We start from the raw sequence: 21,823 nt of genomic DNA on the forward strand, positions 1-21,823 counted from the left end.
CTGCTGTCTTAAAATCCCCCCATTAGTGTTCACATTATCAGTTAGAGGGCTGATTAACTGGGGTTGAAGGAGGGATCAGGTAGGGTGTACTATGCATAGCATTTCACAACTCTTGAGAACAAGTGTAGCCTAGTTAGGAGAAAACCAACCAGGATTGGAATCACACAAACGTTCTTGACAAGACTCCAGTACTTGTAACTATAAAACATTTAGTTTAAAATGTGATTAAAATGCATAAAATAGCCATACATGTACATAGTATATTCTGTAGCTGTCGGTTTTTTGATACTCATCCTTAGGAGCCCTTAATCAAACACTATGATCAACTAATACTAGTTTTATTCCAAAAAGGCCAATATATATTTGTCAATTCTAGTACTTTAGTAGCTAGCCACCGAGTCATTAACATATGTAAGCTTTCATCATCAAAAGAAAAATGTCCCTTACGCATAGTAGTAGCAGCTTGTCACTACCAGGCCTCATTACTCACATCACTGAAGTCTGCAAAGCATGACATTAATATTCATTCCGAGTGAAAGAATGACTTAAGAACATGTATAATGTATTCTAAACAATATTTTACAGATTAAGGAAACTAAAGGACTTTACAGATTTTACTACCAGAAATTAACTACCAGAGTAATTCCCAGAAAAAGTAGAAAGTGCCAGTGTGCTAATTATGGATTAATTTGGGTTACATTTCATCCAATTCGTCTGTTTTTTTAAATAGAAATATGTTTAAAGTAACAACTGAAAAGAAAGTTTTTATGTAAGTGGAAGTATTCCTAGAATCAGCCTAGACTTCTGGTTGTGGAAGTAGGACAGACAAATTCCCTGGAATGACCCTTTCATTGACAAAAAATAATAATTCTGGATAATATTTAAGTGATTCTTAATGCTTTGAATGAGTAGGCAAATGTAATAAAAATACAGGCCAAGGATCAGGTGAAGAAGAAAAGTCAGAGAGACAAGTCAAAATGGAGCAAGCCAAATAGAGGTGAACCTTGGTGAACCGGATTGTATTGTGTGTGTGCATAGATTTTGTTCTGTGGGAGGGAAGGGTGAGGATGTGTGTGTGGTTGGGGGTGTGGACATGTGTGTGGAAGCCAGAGATTACCACCCCCCATTAGGAGCTGTCCACATTGTATTTGGAGACTAGGTCTTGCTGGCACCTGTGGTAGCTGGCCTGTGTGCCCCAGGGATCTGCCTGTTTCCACCTTTCCAGATCTGTGACTCCTGGTGCACTCCACTGCATCAGGCTTTTTATGTGTTTGCTGGGGATCAAATTCAGGCACTCATGTACAGCCACTGATGCCTATGGGACAGCTCAAACTGCAGGTCTAATAGGAAGACATAACCACCCTGCAGAGATGATCCCTCAGCAGAAAGATGAACTAAGAACAAGGACTGTGTAACGTGATAAAAGGGTTCCTAGAAAAACCTAGTCAACTTGTGGGACTTGGTGGCGCATACCTTCAGTCCCAGCACTAGGCAGACAGAGGCAGGCAGATCTTTGTGAGTTCAAGACCAGCCTGGTCTACAAGGTTCTAGGACAGTTACGGCTGTCACACAGAGAAACCCTGTCTCAAAAAACCAAAAACCAAAACTAAAACCATCCAAACAAAAAACAACCCCCCCCAAAAGACCAAAGAACCCCCCCAAAAAACAGTTAACTATAAAATGTTTTAGCATTCAATTTAAGATTCAGATGAGAGTTCTTGCTATCATCATTTCTTTTCAGCACAGTATTTGATGGTCAATTCAAATCAGTAAGGCATAGTAGGTAAAAGAAACAAAACTATTCGATTGTGATATGATTCTGTTGTTATAAAATTCAAAGACTCTAGAGCAGTAGTGTTTAAATATTAAATAGTAAAATAAGCAGTAGAGTTGAAGTGTTGCTCTGTATATAATGAACAAATTCAAAACAATTTTATTTCTTTATTACCACTCTATAGGAAATACTTTAGAAAAAAAATTCCCAAATGAGAAAGTCAAAAGACTAATAAGAGTCATACCAGTTCCCTGTCTCCTGAGATTTCTATCAAGTGTGGAACTCTGTCTGCCCTGTCACCTTCCTCCTCTCTCAGTACTTGACCCCAGAAGACAGTACTCCAGGAACACTGGCCTGCAGGAAAATGCCATCTGTCCTGCTTGCCTGCCATGCACAGCTTACCACACCAGCTCTTGTTAATTCTTTTCAGCAGGAAAAACTGTGGATATTTTAAGATTTTTTTCCAGGCTTGCCAAGCTCAGTGAGATGTCTACTCAGAGATTAGACCGTGATAATGTAAATGCAACCCCCTAAGTACTATTATATTGCAAATAGTAATATGAATAATAGTGAATTACATTTTCTTCTATTAAAAACTTCAGAGTACCTATTTTTAGGACTGTGATCAGAGGCACTCACAATGTACAACATTTAACATACCATTATAGACTTTCTTACAAAACTAGGTTGTCCCCAAACTCTTGGTAATAGAATTATTTATCTTTATATTATACAGACTTCAAGGGGCTACTCCTGTGAGACTTAAAGTCCTTAAGAGAGTGCCAGGGCCAAAGCCAAACAAAAAGAAAGAAGGAAAAAGCACCACATGGGCCTGTGGTTCCATGTGTGCAGCATGCTTCCTTATTAAGGAACAGACCACCATTGTGAACCTGTTGAAGGCACGAGCACAGTTAGAAAACTAAATAAATATGAAGCTTGCATTAAGTAGTAAAAATAAAGGCTCATTCTGCAGGGGGGAAGTACCCAGAGTGTTTTATTATTAAAGTCTTCAGATAGAACAGGGTCCATTCGTTCGTCAACACCAGGCCTCTCTTCTGTATGTCAAGTGGAAACTGATACTAAAGAATGTTGAATGGAATTCCCCTCTCAGAGCTGAGTTTTGCACGAAATGCTTCCCGCCTTGCTTTAGCATAAGAGTCCCCGGTGGTACAAATGCAGCTATGTAGCACCCTTCTTGGAGAGGGTAATTCAGTTAGCTAGGATCAGGAGCTGGGAACAGAACTGAATATGATTCTTATGATAGGAGATGTGGGAGAGACCTGCTAATGAGTTACTACTGGACTTGCAGTTCTCTGTGATTGCCTCATAAGTTTCCTCTTCTGTGTGGACCAAATAATTAGCCAGTCAATTATATTTTCACATACTTGTTAGAATACCTGACGTATAAGCTGAGGATGAAAACTTCAGTTTATAGTTTTTTATTTATGCTACTACAAAAGAGAAGCGTAGTAGCATTCCCAAAGTAGAGAAAGGCAGAGTTGCCATGACTCCATATCTAAGCAGACATGTCTTCCTGGGCACAGCCTTTCCGGGGGTACCTCACGACGTCAACAGAGAACCCTCTTGTATTGTTGGACACCTCTAATTTCTTCTTTCGAACAGACCATCCTCTGGTGTATTTCTCACACTGAATCTGTGCTGATCCTCTACAGCAGGAGCTGCAACCAAATTTAGGCTTATAAAGAAACATTGGCTTCAGGTGTTGAAAAACATTTGTCTATTGGCCGTAGGTTTAGGTTTTGGTTTGCTTGGATCAGTACTGACTGGCTTAATTTCTCTTCTGTATATAATAATGCTTCATGCATGGTGGTGTAGTATTTCTTTCAGGTCAGACTTCTTTCCTCAACAGCATGTGATCTAGGGCAAGGTATTTCATCTTTATGAGACTCAATAGCAGCTTACTGAGTTGGTTTTAAGATGAAGGTAACATAGGCATTCATGGAGAAGTGGCTGTTTTTGTTGTCTTAGCAAATACATATATCAGCTATATAGGAATTCATCTGATCTGTCATCATATTTCATACATAATTAAAATATTTTCTCAGCTTTCAAATCAAGGAAGCTGTAACTTGTGGCATGCTGGATTTTAGAAAAACTTTATTTTGTTTCTCATGGTTTTTATCTTTTCCTTAAATGCTTTGCTATTTGATCTATAAGGTCAGAGTTATGTTCTTTGAAAAGTGTTAACACTGAGAAGTAATTTTTCAAGCTTATAAGCTTACTGCCGTTTACAAAACTATCACAAGCACACTCTTATTTCTGTTTTCAGCCTGGCAGGGGGTCGGATATTGTCGGTGATAAACATGCATCTGATCAAAGGCCACAGCAGTGGAGATCCTTTCTATAAAGCAGTAGAGGAAGTTGTCCGGGATTTGGATTTGAGGATTAAAACTATTAGCAATTCTCAAGAAGGTGTAGCTGTCAGCACCACCACCATCAGTCCTGTACCGGTAATGGATTTATTCTTCATTGTCCTTTTATATAAAACATAATCTCTTCTATTCATTGCAGAAATTGTTTGCGGTTGCTACTTGAGTCAGAAGAGTGCATTTTCTAAGTTTTAAGATGATGCCATCAGATTTAATTTTCTCAATAGGATTATGTTCAACTGAGGTAAATCATAACATCTTTGGGGAAAATGTATTTGTTAAAATAAGACATCAGATAATCTCTAGTGTGTCTTTCAGCACTGAATACTTAAGGTGCTTAGAGCTACTTTTTAATAATTGTTCTTATAATACTATTCTTTTTCTGTTTACTTTGATGTAAAATAACAGTCTGGTTTTTGACCCCAGTACTCATCTCTCTGCAGGACAGCAGCAGCCCTATTAGAACAGGTTTTGTCATCAGAAGTTAGTTTTCATTTATAGAGTCGTGTAAGTTTTGTTACTAACTACATTTCCAGTTGATTACAATTCAGTCTCCCTTATACTTGGGAATCTTGATTATACAACATATATTTCTTCCTTGGCTTTCTTGCATAGATAGTCAATTTTAATAGATCATTACTACAACAATGAACTACCATGATTTTAAATACAGAACAGAATTTTAGACTCTGTATTATAGTGGGTCTATCTTTTCCCTTTTTCTTTCTTTGTTTTTATTTGAGGCTGACACAGTCTTTCTGTGTAGTCCAGGTTGGTTTGGAACTCACTACGTAGCCCAGACTGGCCTGAGACTCCTCTCATAGCCTCCTGAATGCTGGGACTCCATGTATAAACTGTTGTGCCTGTCGACATTGTGGTGTTCATTTGGTTAACAAAAGGACCTTTTCATTAGGTGTCACCATGGCAGGCAGTGCATGAAGAAATTCTTTTGCTTTTGCTATTTATTCATTCTTTCATCCACAGGCCTTGGTGATCATTTTTATCTATTTCCCTACAAAAAGCATGTTCTCAGATTTACTTCAAAGGCATCATGGGTAAGATTCTGGGATGCTACCCCAGTTATTTCATGTGCATGCCAACATTTTGAGTGACTAGCTTGGCATAAAACTCAAGGGAGTTATCACAGCAAGTGTAAGCCAGGAACCATTGCCATCTCAGATCACTCAGAGTGCCAGCTTCCCATTTGTAGGCAGACAAAATCCTGACACAAACCACCTGTTCATAGTTTTATGTTTTCCTCCAAATCACGAATCTTGAAATCACCATCAAATAACACTCAGTGAAGGTACTAAAAGCATTGTGACACTCTCTGATAGTGATGTAAACCATGTGGTAAGTCTAGATCATGGTAGGCTCTGGGAAGGTACTAAAGCATTGTGCCACCCTCTGATAGTGATGTAAACTGTGGTAAGTCTAGATCATGGTAGGCTCTGGGAAGGTACTAAAGCAATGTGCCACCCTCTGATAGTGATGTAAACTGTGGTAAGTCTAGATCATGGTAGGCTCTGGGAAGGTACTAATAGCAATGTGGCACTCTCTGATAGTGATGTAACCATATAGTAAGTACTAGATCATGGTAGACCCGTGGCTTTACTTTGAGTGCGGCTGTGCATTACAGTTCATCGGTAGCCCGAGCTGAGAGAGGGGGGAGGGGGAGAAGGAGAGGGAGAGGGAGAGGAGGGAGAGAAGCCGAAACTGTGTCGATAAATGCTGAGGGGACTGGCACAAGTGCCCTGAGGGCCCCGGAAGAGCAGCTCTGATATTTGGGCACAGTGACTGTCACCTCAGTGGACAAGGCACTACCGTCGCTCTTTTGCAGGTGAGTCCATCTTGGACACAGGGAAGTTAAGTCTTTCTCAGCATCCTGTAGTGCGTAGTCAGTAGGGTGTTTCCAGCCTAAGAAAAGTCCCAAGAGTTTACGTTCATATGTACCTATATGTGATACTGCATTGTCGTGTATTACCTACCACATTCTTTTATTCTCTGTCTAATTACTCTTTTCCCAGCTCTCCCTTTTTAACCTGTGTTAGCACTTTTAGTTCAGACCATTTCATTTTAAAACTAATTCATTGTAATCTTTTAATTTGCTGTAGCTGTGTCCATATTTGACAAATTTTACCCTAAAATATATTTAACCATTGCTATTGTTATTTTTCTAAAGCCTAGGTAAGATTATTGTACTTACTTGTTTAGTAAAGCAAGAGATTTTACCTCTGTAGCACACTGCCCTGTAACTTGCGTGCATGGGATGCATAGTTTCTTCGGGCTCCTCCAGTGAAGTCTTCCTGCTTATCTGGATACCTAGATCTGCCCTCCTGCCTAGTCTCTGCAGCTCCTTCCTCTCTCTCTGTGACTCCTCTCTGAAGCTAGCCTTTTCTCCATAGTGTTCTCACCATTATCTTTCGGGTGCTTCTACCACACTGTGCATATGTATGTTAGAAATTTCACTGCACTCTGTAATGGAAACGTTTGCTGACTGATTTGTCTTATCAAGGGGACTGTGATTTCTTTGAAGGTTGTGCTTTTCACCTTTGAAGCTTTAGTTTCTTAAAATTAATGCTTAGAACATAGAGTAATCATGAATTTTCATTTGATTAAGTCTTTTATTTTTGTTTTTTTGAGACAGGGGTTTCATTATAACCCAGGTGGATCTTCAACTTATGTAACTGAAGCTAGTCTTGAACTCATACTCTTGCCTCTGCTCCCCACTGCTGGGATTATAGGCATGTGCCACCACATCTGGCTCATGATTAGATCTTAAGCACATGTGGGTTTGTTTTAGATTGCCAGAACACCCCCACCCCTTTTGTCTTAAGAGAAAAAGCACACAGCGATAGAGAGCTGAAGTCATGGGGTTGAGGCTACACTGTGCCCTACCTAGATAATGACTAGATTGTTCCATCTTACAAGCCTAATGTTATTCACATCAGAAACAGATGTCTTCCTTTGATGATATTCTTATATGTCTGAAAATTGGTAAGATTGATTACAGTGTGGTATAAGGAGAAATGTGTACATATCTTGTATCCACTTTTTATAGCTGATTTTCTGTGATTTCAGCAATAAAGAAGAGTGGCATTGAAATTGAAATTCGTGGCTGACTCACATAAATGGGGTGATTATTATACATTACTTAAACATATTTTTTGTTTTAGCCAAAATCTTTTGCCATAAACCATGACACTGCATACTGTGGCAGAGATGCTGTGAAAATTTTACTGGTTCTTTTGGATGAAGACGCAGCCAGTGCTCCCACCAGAAACAGAGCAGAGCTTTTATATAATGACAAGAGTACAGTTCCACACAATGGAATTTCTCTTCTTACACTCTTTAGGTATGTAATATGCAAGCTATATGTGTATAAGGACTAACATGAGGTGTATATGTATGTGTATATATATATATATATATAACCATATATGTTATATATAACCATATATGTTATATATAACCATATATGATATATATATATATATATATATATATATATATATATATACACACACACACACACACACACACACACCTTGTTGATTATCAGAGAAATTTATACTTCTGATAGGAAACTTGGAAGCAGCTGGATAATATGGAAAAAGTGAACAAAAGCTAAATGAAGACTGGGCATTTTACTGTAGCACAGTTATATTTATAATGTAACATTTAAGAGTGTGGTAGGTGGTTTGGGTTTTAATAGTTTCATTTAAGTGTTTTGCTGTAAAAAATATTTCTTTGTTTTGGTATGTTTTAAATGTCAGCCCTTAAAGCAATTCCTTTTAGTAGTGTCCTACTGTCTAAATAAAGAATCAAGACTTGTGAGTGATTGCATAGTATTCCCAAGAGAGCTCAGTTAACAAGTAGCAAAGGTTTCTTCTCCCTAACTTGAAGTCGTTCTTTGTGACCATTGTTTTGCATAAGAATAGGATGGACCTGCCCACCATGTTTACAGCAGAATCAGCATTTGTTGGCTTCCTTGTACGTTATGAAGAAACAGATTTGCTAAGTGAATGTTGATGTCACATAAAGACCTTGACACTACCTCGTTGTTGCTCCAGCAGCCATAATAAATGCCATAGGCTGATACTACGACTGCTGTTAAACACCAGAAACCTAGTGTGACGTGAGAACAGCATGGGTCGTGTAGGCGGCGCAGGCAGGTTCTGTTAAGAACTCTGCCACCTTAGAAGATGACGGTTGTGTTTTGTTTTCCCTACATGACCTTTCTTCAGTGTGTGCACATAATGTCTTCTTTCTTGTCCCTTTCTTACTGGGCATTTGTCCTACCTAGTTCAGAGTTTACCCTTATGAGCGCCTTTAGCTGTAATTGTTTCTTCAAATCCTTGCCACAGGATCGCAGGCTTTTTTGTTTTGTTGTTTTATTTGTTTGTTTGTTTTTCTTGTAAATATGCCGCTATGGGAGTAGGGAGAAAACTAGTTTAAAAGCTACTCTGGCTTATAAGTGTCATAGTTCATTTTAGTTGCTACCAAAAGCTATCTTAGACTGGATAATTTATAAATAAATTCATTTCTTGTAGTTCAGAGGCTAGAAACCCATGCTCTCAGTGTCCGCAGATTGGTCGCCATTTATGGGTGGAGGCCCATTCCTCATGCATTGTACCTGCCCATGCATCTTCACAGGTAGAAAACTGGAAAGGACAACCATGGCCAAGCAGGGTCTCATGCTCTTTTATCAGAACACTAATCCAAATCATTAACCTGAACACCCTCTAAAGGCCTTCCCTCGTAATACTGTCTCATTGGCAATTAAATGTCAATATAAAATTTGAAAGGGCAGAAATATTCAAGTTCTATTAATATGTGTGTCTTTTTCTTTTACATAGGTCTCCCACACAAGTGAATAATACATCAATTAAACCCCTCAGAGAGCGAATCCATAAGTCAGTGCAAGCAGAAAAAATTAAGGTATAAGAAGATTTAATCATAAAATGTCAAATATTGATTTATTTTGGAAGAAATAAGTATATAAAACTGGGCTGAATATTGTAAATTTGCAATTCATGTAACAATAAGAAGGAAATGAAAAATAAGCAATGATAATGACAGTTGGTATAGAAACACATTGCTTTCTAATTTACTGGAGCTGAATGAAAGACAGAGATAAGCCCTTGCTGTTGTAAATGTTCCATCAGTGTCTGTTGAGTGAATGAAAGGGGAAGTAAAGAAGCTGTGGCCTTGTCTGTGCTTCTGATGTCTCAGTGGATGGAGACTCAGGGTGTTATCATCACTGTAACAAGGACTGAGATAATCAACTGTCATAAATCCTGAAGACATAATGCTGGGAGATCTTTAGTTATAGAGTCCACGAGAGTCTTTACATTGTTTCTTAGTGGTTGTTTATGTTTTCATTTAACTTGAAGTCCGTTTTCTGATCTTCTAGTAGAACATTTGTGTGTGTGTGTATACACACTGTGTATATGTATGTATGTATGTATATTATATACACAGACACACACACTGAGCAGATTGTATGTATGTATGTATACAACTAACAGGTATATATGTATACATCTAACATACATATATACACACATACATATACAGGTATACATATATGCACACAATCTGCGCAGTCTGTATAATGTTACTTGTATGTATTTACTTTCATGGCTGACCATTTGGTATTGGATAACTAATTGGTGTGGTTTTCCCTGGGGAAGACTAGTTTTCCACTCTCAGCATTCTTGAGTTGCTCGTGGTTCTCCGTGGAGAGGCCTCTTGAGAGCCCTTCCCCCTCCCCCCTTCCCCCTGCCTTCCTCATCTATGTTAGCGTGTCTGTTGGTCTTGTCCTTGTGCAGGTCATGTGACACAATCTCACAACAAACTCCCCGATCCTCTGGCTTTTAAAAGTCTTTCTGTCCTCTCCTCTCTCTTGATCTAAGCCTTAGATCTTGGAGTTGTATTGTAGATGTATCCCTTGGGATTGGGCTCCACAGCTAACCGTTTTGTTGGCTATGGTTTTCTGTAGTAGTCTCCATCTGTTGTGAAGAGAATTTTGCTTGGTAAGTGGTGAGGACTACATGTATATGTGGGTATAAGGACAAATATTTAGAATGTAGTTTGGAATTGTGCCTTTTAGAAATCTCAAGGCTCAGCTAATTACTATAAAATGAAAACAAATTCATGTGTGTTAGAGAAATAGAAAAGATCCTCTGATTTAGTGTCATTTACATAGGTGATGCTGTCTAATATTACAGTGACCATGCAGTATCTGATGTCACTTTGCACATTCATGAAATTAAACTTACATTGCTTTGTTGTTTAACAGCGAAGTCTAGTCTACACAGCTCTGGAACTAAAAGACAATAAAGAGTTCATAACTGTGCTTTATAGTAAGTAGCCTTTGTAAAAGCAAAACGTGGAATCTATCAGTGTAGCCAGACACGTAACTGAAGCACGGCTGGGTAAAGTACTTGTTAGGAATAACAAGAAATGTTGCTAGCATTCACTCCTAGAGTGATGATGAAATTGTAGTCCAGCTACTTGTTGCTCTATCTTTCTGCTACTTTTGCCCTTTTGGCGTAGAGTTGTGGTGAGGTTTTTGTTTGGTTTTGTTTTCTTTGTTATGGAAATTACATGCAGTCTGCACTTGAAATACTTAGAGCATTTTAAAAGAAGAAAATATTTGAGGATTTAGATTTTCCAATCAATACTACATGGAAAATTAGTTCTCCTTAGATTTGAGTTTCCTTATTCATAAATATAAATGAATACTTTTCTGGTTACAAACTTAGGTCTTTAACTTTCGTTGTACACTGTAGTCTACTAGGAAACTTGCATCTGATTGTCCAATAAATTCATCCCTATGAAGGAAACTGGAAGGTTCTCACTAAACCTCCATGGTTTTGATACAGACCTTTGGAGAATATTTCTCCCATTTCTTTACCATTACTTTTAAACTAGTTTAAATAGCTTATTAAATTGCCTTTTTTTTTTTTTTTTTTTTTTTGGTTTTTCGAGACAGGGTTTCTCTGTGTAGCTTTGCGCCTTTCCTGGAACTCGCTTTGGAAACCAGGCTGGCCTCGAACTCACAGAGATCCGCCTGGCTCTGCCTCCCGAGTGCTGGGATTAAAGGCGTGCACCACCACCGCCCGGTGCCTTTTTTTTTTTTTTTTAAATGAGAAGATTTTCAAGGGCACATTAGCCTCCATAAACTCCTGTGGATGGTTTTATCCCTTCTGTCTTGATTTGCCAGCACCTTGCCTATCTGCCCCAACTGAAAGGCTGGACATGCTTCTTCTCTGCTGTGTCTTTAATGCCTTTGACCATCTCAATGGGTCCATGCTGTATATGCATTTATGTACTTAATAATGTAAACTACTCGAACCGCAAAGTATGGGATCCTTAACTAAGGAGAAGTAGGTGGTGAAATTTAGATAGTCATGGTGTGAGAAAGTTGCCCTCTCTGTAACTCTGTGGCCTCCATAGATGGTCCTTGTCCTGTGGTGTTGGAAAATTCTGTCTTAGATAACCAGGTTTAGCCTGGGAACTTGAAAACTTGATAGCATGTCCAAATTAAAAGGTGAATTGAGATAGAGTCTCAGCATCTCCTCTCCCTCGCTTCTTAAAATGAATGGAAAAGTAATCAACCCTGACAAAGTAGGGCTGAAGAGATGGGGACTTAGTGAAGTGTCTGCCGCACGAGCACAGAGACTGGAGTTCAGGTTCCTAACACGGCGTGCTCCCATACCCAGGGCCCTGGGAGTGGGAGGCAGGCCGTGGGAGGGACAGGTAGTGGGTCCTGGTGTGCACTGGCTAGCCAGTCCAGTCAAATGGCAAGCTGCGACTACAGGGAGAGACCCTGCCTCGCGAATTTAGGTGATGAAGTGATTGAGGAAAACATCCTGACAACAATCTTTGACTTCCACACGTGCCAGGTTAGATGAGGGCAGCTTTGTGTACACACACACACACACACACACACACACACCAGAAGTAATCACTGAGAACAAACAACAAAGAATATTATAATAAATTACAGTCAAAATGGCCCACAACAGAAGCTGAAGGTCTCAAAGGGAAGAAGCTTAGCATGACTTAGCAACTTAATTTAGTCTTGGTTAACAGATAGAGAGATGCAATACTAGTCTAGTCCTAGTTACCAGATAGAGAGATGCACTACTAATCTAGTCCTAGTTACCAGATAGAGAGATGCCATTCTAGTGAGTATACAGAATTATGAAAACTGTCCCTAGGATTTCCCAAACTGAGAAGCCAAATAAATGTGTGTGTTTCTCTTTTCTCTTTATTTTTCAAAGAAATGGTAGGCACAGCAACTAGATAGTAATGTGTGAGAATGAACTCTGAGATTATATATTGAGACAAGTGGAGGCTCTTGGGCCTCGTACTAAATCTTATCCAACCAGGTCTCTAATTAGGATGAAGCAGAATCCTGACTAGATAAAGTAGACCTTCTGATTTTATATATATAAATAAATAAACTCAAGAAGAGGACCCAGAAACCAGAACCTTCTTTAGACTGTTGCCTCAGATGACCTCGATATCTACCCCCACCATTCCTTGGGCAACAGAGAAACAAGGGCCAGAAAATATGTGACTCTGGGGAGAAATCAGATGCTTTCAAATAAGAACCAAGGAACAGAATTGAGTAACTAGCCACAGACTGGAGACTTCTGTTCCTAGCTATGGGGTAGTAGGTTGTGGCTGAACACCACTTCTCTTACAGTAACATGATTATAAAAGGCAGATAAGCTTGGAAAACACATTTTAAAGACACGGTAGAGCTGTGAAGCAGAAGTGTTAAAATAAAGCAAGAATCCAGAGAGAATGAAATCCTGCTCAGATAGACAGTCCATTGTTGATTGTTCCCTTCTGGTATCATTTGCCAACTGGGATATATGCTGAGGATGGCTGCTGGCCACTTAAAGGGTCTCCATGGAGGGAAGGAGACAAGTTAGTGGAATTGTGGTGTTTTGAGAGGCTGGTCACCATTTGAAATCTCAAGACCGCCTAAATCTGCAGCAGGATTTTTCTTCTACTAAGGACACTTAAGAATTTTGTCATAAATAGAGTTAACCCTTGTTAACGCTAGAGGCTGTTTTACAGACCACACTGCCAGCAAGCAGCAGGGCGAGGTTTATAGCTAGGTTCCAGAGTTCAAACTTTGGTTATCACTGAAAAGTAAATAAGAGGTTCATTTAAAATATAAAATTATAATGTTATTGCTTCAGTGAATTTTTTCTATTTAGCTCTGTAATTGAATTTGCTCTGATAGAAAAATATGTATGTACAAATTCTTCAGTATCAAATAAAAGATAATAAAAATCTCTATTCTTTTGAAAATGTGGTAATATAAGAATAAGATAAATTTGGACTCATTTACTTTAGATACATAGTTAGCAGGTATTTTGAAGACAGTTTCCCTTTTCAAGCTTGTTAATGGTACAGTGGTAGCGTAAGACTTTCATTTTCTGGCTAACTCAGTGTCTCTTCCTGTTCAGTGCTTTGACTCATTCATCTTAATTTAACTAGAGTCAGGCTTTCCTATGTGAAGTACTTTTTCCTCAAACTGGGAACCTCCTAATAATTTAAATTTAAAAAGAGCTGTGGCAAAGGACTTTTCCAATGCTTGGCAAGTCTGAAGTTCGTTGCAATTTCACTGTGGATAGAAATCTTCCCAATGGAGGGAAATCACTCCACCAAAGAACACTTTCAATCTATTTCTCTCTTGTGACTTGAACATAAAATGATTTTAACAGCCATGTATGAATCTGGACATTATCTGGGTTGTTTAGTACTTCAAAAGCACTTTCAGGAGGGAATTGTTTTGCTTATTTGTGATTCTAAGTCAAATACACAGAGAGCTTTGGAAGATTTGCAACAGGAAGTAATCTCAATTCTATGTGACCACTAATCTTGTGCAGAAAAATTCAACTTTTATGAACAAAGGAAAAGCATTTCCTTTCAAGTTATAAATACAAGCCACTTTATCTTGCACTGTTTTAATAATTAAATGAAGACACTGATGATAAGGTCCTTGTCCTGAGCTATATTCTAGAATCTCTTTAGAACTGACCTGGACCTGAGAAGTCTGATCCAGCAGAACTTATTTTATATTCTCACTTCATCTGTGTTATAATAGCTATCCAGTATCTTTATTAGATCTCTAGAGTGTACATGTATATATCATATATATGTCTCCATATGTGCATACATGGGGTATATTCATAATCTCTATACCCCTGATTTTGGTGTTTGAAACAAGGGGACACACACACACACACACACACACACACACACACACACACACACGCACACACACACACATACACACACACACTCTTTTTTTTATTTTTTTTGAAACAGTGTCACTATGTAACCCTGGTTGGCCTAGAACTTGCTATGTAGACTAGACTGACCTTGAACTCACAGAGACCTTCCTGTGTCTGCCTTCTGAGTGTTGAGGTTAAAGGTGTATGCCATGCCTATCAATGTCTATATTTTTTTACTTCTGTAATGCGGACAATTCTGTGAGGTGAATATTAGTACACTTAGGTGTGAACACATTAGAAGTTGATGATTTATTCAAGATTATCTAGTTATCAAGGGTCTGTCAAGATGGCTGAGTGGATAAAGGTATTTGCCACCAAACCTGACAACCTGAGTTCCATCCTTGGGACCCACATGGTGGAAGGAGAAAACTGACTTTATCAGTTGTCCTCAGATCTGTAAAACCCACGGATCTGTGATTTCATAGATTGCCCTAGAGCCAACTTACCTTCATCTTGTACATGTATACTTGATGGTTTTTAATCTAAATGTAGAACTTTGTTTTTCTGAATCTACTTTCTTCCTTTTATTTTTTATGTGGTTAGAGTCTGGAAGTTTTCAGTTTTTGAAATTCCTTCCTGCTTGTGTCAACAGAAGATTTTATAAATAAAACCCCTTTGTGATTGTAGACACTGTTCTGGTTATCTCTTGAATACTCTGTGCCTATCATGTAGTATAGAGACTCAATAAATAGTACTTTATTTGAAAAGACTTTTGTAGAGGAAGAGAATAAAGAAAATCCATATACAACACTTCACAAAGAGAAAAAGAAACGTTTGAGTTGGGTATCCTGGGGCATATCCATAATCCCTGCAGCCTTGCACTCTGGGGTCTAAGACAAGGAGGATCTCAGGTTTGAGGCCAGCCTGGGTTGCATGGTAAGATTGTGTCTTAAACAAGCATACAGGCAAAAGACCCCTCAATGTAGTTACTCGTTGCTGTTTTAGACACAACCATTCCAAGGTCACGTAGAACTCTTATGCTTTTTGTATTTTGAGATGTATTTCGTGGTTAATAATTTTTTTCTCACCTGTACCTGTCCGTCTTGCTATAAGAACATGCTGCCTTGTGACGTAGTTTTCTGAATTTGACATGTCACTGAGGGCTTTGTCATTTCTCTATGTGGTGCCTGAAGAGGAACTCTAGCAGGAGAGATGGTTACACTAGCTCTTGACTACATGTAATGGGAAACAAAACTTTTTTCTTAGATTGTATGTTAAAAGTAAATAAAGAAATTATAAGAAAATGTTTGTTCTTGCTAAACATGAAACTGAGAAAACAGACTATCCTGAGCAGTGTAATTACTGTCTTTTTATTGGCATGTCCTATAGGTAGTCCCAAAGGTTTGTAAGGGGCAGTAGCGATGTGTAGGTGCACACTCTCTGGATGCTAAGGGAATGACCTAAACCGATCTTGGCCTACGCGGTCTTACCATACTTCCTGTAACTCGATGTTTGTCTAAGGAAGACAATGAGATGGCGTCACCATGTAGCCCAGGCTGGACTAGAACTCTGTACTGCCTCAGTCTCCAGATGCTAGTATTTAACGTGTACATCACTCGGCTGTCTGTAACTTTATAACAAGTTTATAACTCTTTGTAAGCAGTAGAAGGAGTTACCCAAAGTGGTGTGCTACAGGAAGGCTTGTGCTGGAAAGATACAACAGAAGGTGTGTTCCTGGGGATTCACAGATGCCTAGTGAATGGTGCTGCTGGTCACTGTCAGCAGCCTGCTTGTTTCTACTTTCTGTAAAAAATAGCTTTTCACTTCTTTTTTATTAACAAACCCCAATGGAACACAATTTGTACTAATGTGGAAATGGCTTTCATTAGTTTTAAGGAGAGTTTATCACTCTAAATGAAATTGGCTTTTATGAAGCAGCTGGGAAGGAGGACATTCTCCTATCTTTTAAACTGTGGTCAGTGATTGTATTGCTATCATCTTTGCAAACATCTGCATGAATTAGAACACTGGTTTCTGATTATATAACATAAAATGTAATTACTGAATATAATATATAATTACATTTTAATCAATAAATACTCTTAGTAATATCCAATGTAAGTATGATTTGAAGGGTAAAAGGGTATGAGGTAGCTTCTAACGACTCGGAGACATCTTCCCATAATAATTAATGGTTATGGACCAAGTGTGACTGATGATATATTCACATTTTGTGTGTAGACTAGATGTTCTGAAATGTATTCCTATTTCTATAATATAGCTCAGCAGTCTCATATTTGCATAATGCATCTCCAAAGTGCTTGTTTTCCTGTCCTGGTTCATAGATTAACTTTTCCCCCTCCCTCCTCCCTTCCTCCTTGCCCTCCAGTGTCTCAGTACATAATCCAGGCCGTCCTTCAACTTCTGATCCTCCTACTTTAGCCTCGGAGTGTTAGGACTACAGTTGTAGGTCGACATACCCTGCTTAGAATTACCTTTATCTGTCTGATTTTCTTCTGTTTATGAGAAAGTTGACCTTTCATTTCTTATCTCTGAGGTTAAAGACAAGTGTATATTTTGAAATTTTGACCATTAAAACTCTTCGTTGAGTCTTTCTAGAATGATATAGTTAAAAACTCTTTCTGGTTTTCCCAAATATTTGTTTTAACCAAGAAATAATGTCTTTCCATGTTGTTTGTGGTCCTCTTGCTCAACATTTGCTATTTCTGTTTCTTCTAACTTCTCAGTTCCCATTTTTGTCTTCTTATTTCTCCTTCCACCAATTTCTTTTTTTTTTTATTATTAAGAAATTTTCTGTTCATTTTACATAGCAACCACAGGTGCCCCCTCCTCCCTCCTCCCACCACCCCTTCCCCCAGCCTTCCCCTCCAACCCACTCCCCATTCTTACTTCTTCCAAGGCAAGAACTCTCATGGGGAGTCAGCAGAACCTGGTACATTCATTGAGGCAGGTCCAAGCCCCTCCTCCTGAACCAAGGCTGTGTAACGTGCCCCACGTTAGGCACTGGGCTCCAAAACGCCCACTCATGCAGCAGAGACTGCTCCCACCTGATCCCACCCACTACCAGGGGCCCCTTAAGCAGCTAAACAACTGTCTCGCCTATGCAGAGGGCCTAGTCCACTCCCATGCAGGCTCCACAACTATTGGTCCACAATTTATGAGTTCCTACTAGTTTGGTTCGGTTGTCTCTGCATGATGCACTTGCTCATAGAATCCCTCCTCTCTCTCTTCGACTGGGCTCCTGGAGCTTGGCCTGGTGCTTGGCTGTCCTTCCACCAATTTCTTTAATGGCATGTACTACTTTTTCTTATGGAGTGTTGTGCTCTCTTTTTAATATAGGATATAGAACTCCCATTTTTATGATTGTGTGATGTATTCAGTTATCATAACATTCACTCCAAAGCAGCCCAAAGGATTGTTACAAAACCTCTAAAGAGTATAAAATTGCATTTTAGAACTGTTATAAAAGTATAAAATATATGGGTAATGCTAGATATTGCTAAAAAGAACTAAGAGGCTAGCCATAGTAACAAGTGAGTTTGAAAACTGAAACAAAATATAGATAAAAGTTCCCAGTGAATGGTGGGATTTGTAAGAGCAGTCTTTATATTATGCGTCACTTACTAGGGAGCATTTATATAACTAAATGGAAAATAAGACCAAATATAATTGCATATTTTTTCTTTGTTATCAGATGAGGCAGACCTTGATTAGATCACAGTTTGCTTGTACTTACAAAGATGACTACATGACGAGCAGGAATCGATGGAATGTTAATTCACCCTCAAAGCCGTTGTGTGCTCTTCACTTGGAAAACGATATTGCTGGTAATTATCCTTGTTTGAATAATTAGTCCCCCATTTCTCTTTGCAAATACTAAGAAATGTAAAGACTTGTATTTTGTTTAAGAAATTGAACCTAAGTTCAGATTTATGGATAGGAATAGGATATAGTTTAATCTAACTAAGTGGATTTAAAAAACAATTCATAGTATTTACCTGTTGTATTTTTACATAGATGTTTGTTGTTTGGGGTGAGAGGTGGCATAGTAAAATGAAATAATAAAAAGATAATATAGCTACTTGGTGGCATTTAATTGAGTATGATTATTATATTATAAATAATATGTCTTTAAATACTTTAGCCATTTTAATGATTATTTTATATGTCTCATGACTTATAATACTAAATATTACATGAATCCTCTCCCCTTGTCATTCTTATAACAGAAGGTGCACACTCCTCTGTTGGAAGAGCAAGAATTGAAACAAGTTCCGAAAATGTGCATCTGGACAGAAGTAAAGATGACAAAATCCCCAGAAAATCTACAGAAAATAGAGTATCGAAAAGGAAGCAGGTGGACGTAGACAGTGACAGCATTCACCGGGATAATGGACGTGAACCATCCCGACACCGAAATGTGAAGTTCCCTAAAGTGCCCGATGACTCACACAAGAAGGCTGGTGGCAAACTGGCCGGAGGAGCAAAGGGCAGTAGGTGTGCTGCCGGGAGCAAGCTGATTGCTGGCCAGACCAAGCTAACTCAGTTTTTCAGGCTGTGATTTTCTCATCTATATGCCTTAGATCTAGATATATAAGACCATTCACCAAAGCCATGAGCTGACTTTTAAATATCAAGATGTAAATTCTGGTGCTTTACTACTTTAATAAGTGTATGTGAGGCTCACATGTTAACCACTGTTCAAAAATACCAGGAAGTCAGAATGATGCAGAATCTTTATGAAGTTTAATGCACAAGTCAAAGCACATCATTTAGATGATTACGTATCTTAGCTATTTAAAAACAGACATTTGGGATAATATATAAGTCATATCAACATTAAGGGCTTTGCTCTCCATTTGCAATGAGTTATTTTCTTCTGAAAGGATGATGTGGACCAGCAGGTTTCAGACTTGCCAGCAGGGTCGGTAGACTCTTCCCAGCATGCACCTGAGCACTGGGAGGGAACAAACAATGACTATAATTACCACACAGCATTCAGAAAAATCATGGACCTATTATACTGGATTCTGAATAAATCAAGCCACAGTTACTGATTTTTAAAAATTCCCCACTTTGGCAGGGTCACCTGCTGGCTGGTAGAACTGAACCATGGTCTTATTAGATTTTGTTATGGTCAGATCAGTTAAGCTCAGAGCTCTTTTTATAGCATTAAAATGGAGGAATTGAATTTTTAAAAGGCTACTCACTGTCAAAATCTCTCCTTCCTATAGGAAATTTAGCTGAGTTTTCTTCATCCCCGATTTCTCTCTTTTCTTGTGCTGACTCAGGGTTCTGAAGTCCGTTCTCAGCTGGAAAAGCTCCTGACCCTTTCCGAGCGAGATAAGGTTTTATAGCCAGATTCAGTGGCAGACCATGACTTACGAGGCTCTGTTTGGAGCCTGTGTTCTGTAAAGAGAAGGTTGGTTTGTATTCCAGCCATCTTCTTCAGAATAGAGCTAAAATGCGGTTGCACAACATTCTTGCTGATCAATTCTAAGATGTGCTACACTGTTTTTCACTTCTAAAATATCTTAGATACAAGAAACAAAGTTTTTGATAAGATGGGGAAGTACCTGGCATGTGTGAAATTATATTCGTTATCTTAACGCACACTGTGGCTCTGTTTGCATGTATTCCCGTTTACAAAATGAAAATACCAAGTTTACCTTTAGGTTATTTATAATTATAAAAGTCATTTTCATTGCTATTGTAATAAAAGTCAGACTACATGTACTTACCTTTGAATTTTTGTTTTCATCATCGTTCATGAAACTGCTGTCATCATTTTTATATTGTTCCAGAGAAGGAGCAGCAACTGATCTTTCTGCAGTATCCTCCTTCTGAAAGGCTTTTCCCATCCTAAATGTATCAAATACCATGTCATCTTCTACATTTCTTATGGACTTGGAAGCTGAAAGTAAAATACCTTGAGAAAACAAAGAAAAAGTCAGCATTAATATGTAGGAAGAGAGACTCATTTTTGCCATCCTTAGTTCGATGCTTGCATAAAGCCAAATGTGTAAAATGAAGAATTCCGCACTCTGCCAGTGGCCAAATGATTCCCTACCTTTATATGTTTCTGCATGAATAGAAAACACTTGAAGGACTTATCTTTTCATCATTTAGAATTGACTCATCTAGCCTTTTGTAAAGCTGCTAATGCCTGATTGTTTGGGGTTTAGTGGCCTCTTGTTTATTTTGTGTGTGAATTTTCTGAGAATCTGATTAAGGCCTTTGATAGAAGGCTTTCTGTTGAGTAGATTATAGGCTCTTGAAAGTGGGTTGTTATTAAGGAAGACCACAGGACACCAGGCTCTTTGAATATGACTGTTTCCTTCTTTGTATTTTCTGATTAAGCTATTAAAACACAAGTTATTTCATTCACGGATGATAAGGATAAAGTTTTATGCTCTTTTAATCCTTATTAATAAAAGTTATCTCCAGACAAGATTTTTACTTTATAAATACTTGATATGATCTTTTGTGATTAAAGTACATATGCTTGTCAGTATTAACAAAACAAACAGACCAAAAAACTGTTCATTCTTCATCCAAAACTGATCTGTCTGATGTGTTTTATCTTAGTTCCAAGAGAATAATAAATTATTAGTAAATTTAGTAACTAAGTGATAAAAAGTCTGTGAAAAAATATTTATAGTTTCCATAGAGATTAATTTTAGACGTTTTATGTTTTTGCTTTGTTTCTTATTTATTGAGACAGGGTCTTGCCTTGTAGCCCTTGCTCTCCTTCAATCTATGGCAATCCCTCTGCCTCAGCCTACCAACAGCTGGGATTACAGGTATGTGCTGTGCCACCATATCCAGTTTAGAAATTATGTCTTTGAATCACACATTTCAGACTTAATTTCTAAGACTTTAATGTATTCTCATGCATGTCTTTGTGTGTGTGTGTGTGTGTGTGTGTGTGTGTGTGTGTGTGTGTGTGTGTGTCTATAAAGCTGTGATTCTAGGGGTAGAATTTTAGGCCATAGAATATGTATATCTTTGGTTTTAGAAATGCTTTCATTTAACAGGGCACAAGAATCCCTCTTGCCACACATTTGGACCTGACATTGCATGAGTATCTTGTTATACTTTAAGTTTTCACTTCCCTAATTACCAAAGGTGTTAGGCTTGTCTTTTACCTGTGATTTTATATGCTCTCTCCCCTCATCCTGAGATTTGAACTCAGGGCTGCACATGCTAGGCTCACGCTCTACCACTGAACTGTATCTCTAGCCTTTTCTTTTTCTTCTGGTTTTCATTCTTTAGATGGTGTGGCACTGTTTTCCAGTGTGGCCTCGAACTCACCCTGTAGCTGAGGCATGCCTTAAATTTTCAATCCTCTTTAACATTCAGAGTAGCTA

At 38.4% G+C, this 21,823-nt stretch overlaps 2 protein-coding genes across 2 annotated transcripts in view; one reads left to right on the top strand and one right to left on the bottom strand.

Moving 5' to 3' along the window:
* Parpbp (PARP1 binding protein) overlaps positions 1 to 20,194 on the top strand; it is a 54,067-nt gene extending 33,873 nt beyond the window's left edge. The window contains exons 6-10 of the mRNA XM_059245237.1: positions 4,065 to 4,245; positions 7,341 to 7,519; positions 9,024 to 9,105; positions 18,148 to 18,280; positions 18,683 to 20,194. Coding sequence (XP_059101220.1) covers positions 4,065 to 4,245; positions 7,341 to 7,519; positions 9,024 to 9,105; positions 18,148 to 18,280; positions 18,683 to 19,014 — 907 coding nt within the window. The 3' untranslated portion in view covers positions 19,015 to 20,194. The remainder of the gene's footprint in view (positions 1 to 4,064; positions 4,246 to 7,340; positions 7,520 to 9,023; positions 9,106 to 18,147; positions 18,281 to 18,682) is intronic.
* Pmch (pro-melanin concentrating hormone) lies at positions 19,187 to 20,488 on the bottom strand. The gene is made up of 3 exons (XM_059245238.1): positions 20,195 to 20,488; positions 19,664 to 19,862; positions 19,187 to 19,410 (listed from the first exon to the last, which is right to left on the bottom strand). The coding sequence occupies exons 1-3, from the start codon at positions 20,441 to 20,443 to the stop codon at positions 19,361 to 19,363; spliced, it is 498 nt and encodes a 165-aa protein (XP_059101221.1). The 5' UTR covers positions 20,444 to 20,488; the 3' UTR covers positions 19,187 to 19,360.
* Between the last annotated feature and the right edge of the window lie 1,335 nt (positions 20,489 to 21,823).

This window comes from Peromyscus eremicus, chromosome 18, assembly GCF_949786415.1.
Source record: "Peromyscus eremicus chromosome 18, PerEre_H2_v1, whole genome shotgun sequence".
NCBI lineage: Eukaryota > Metazoa > Chordata > Mammalia > Rodentia > Cricetidae > Peromyscus > Peromyscus eremicus.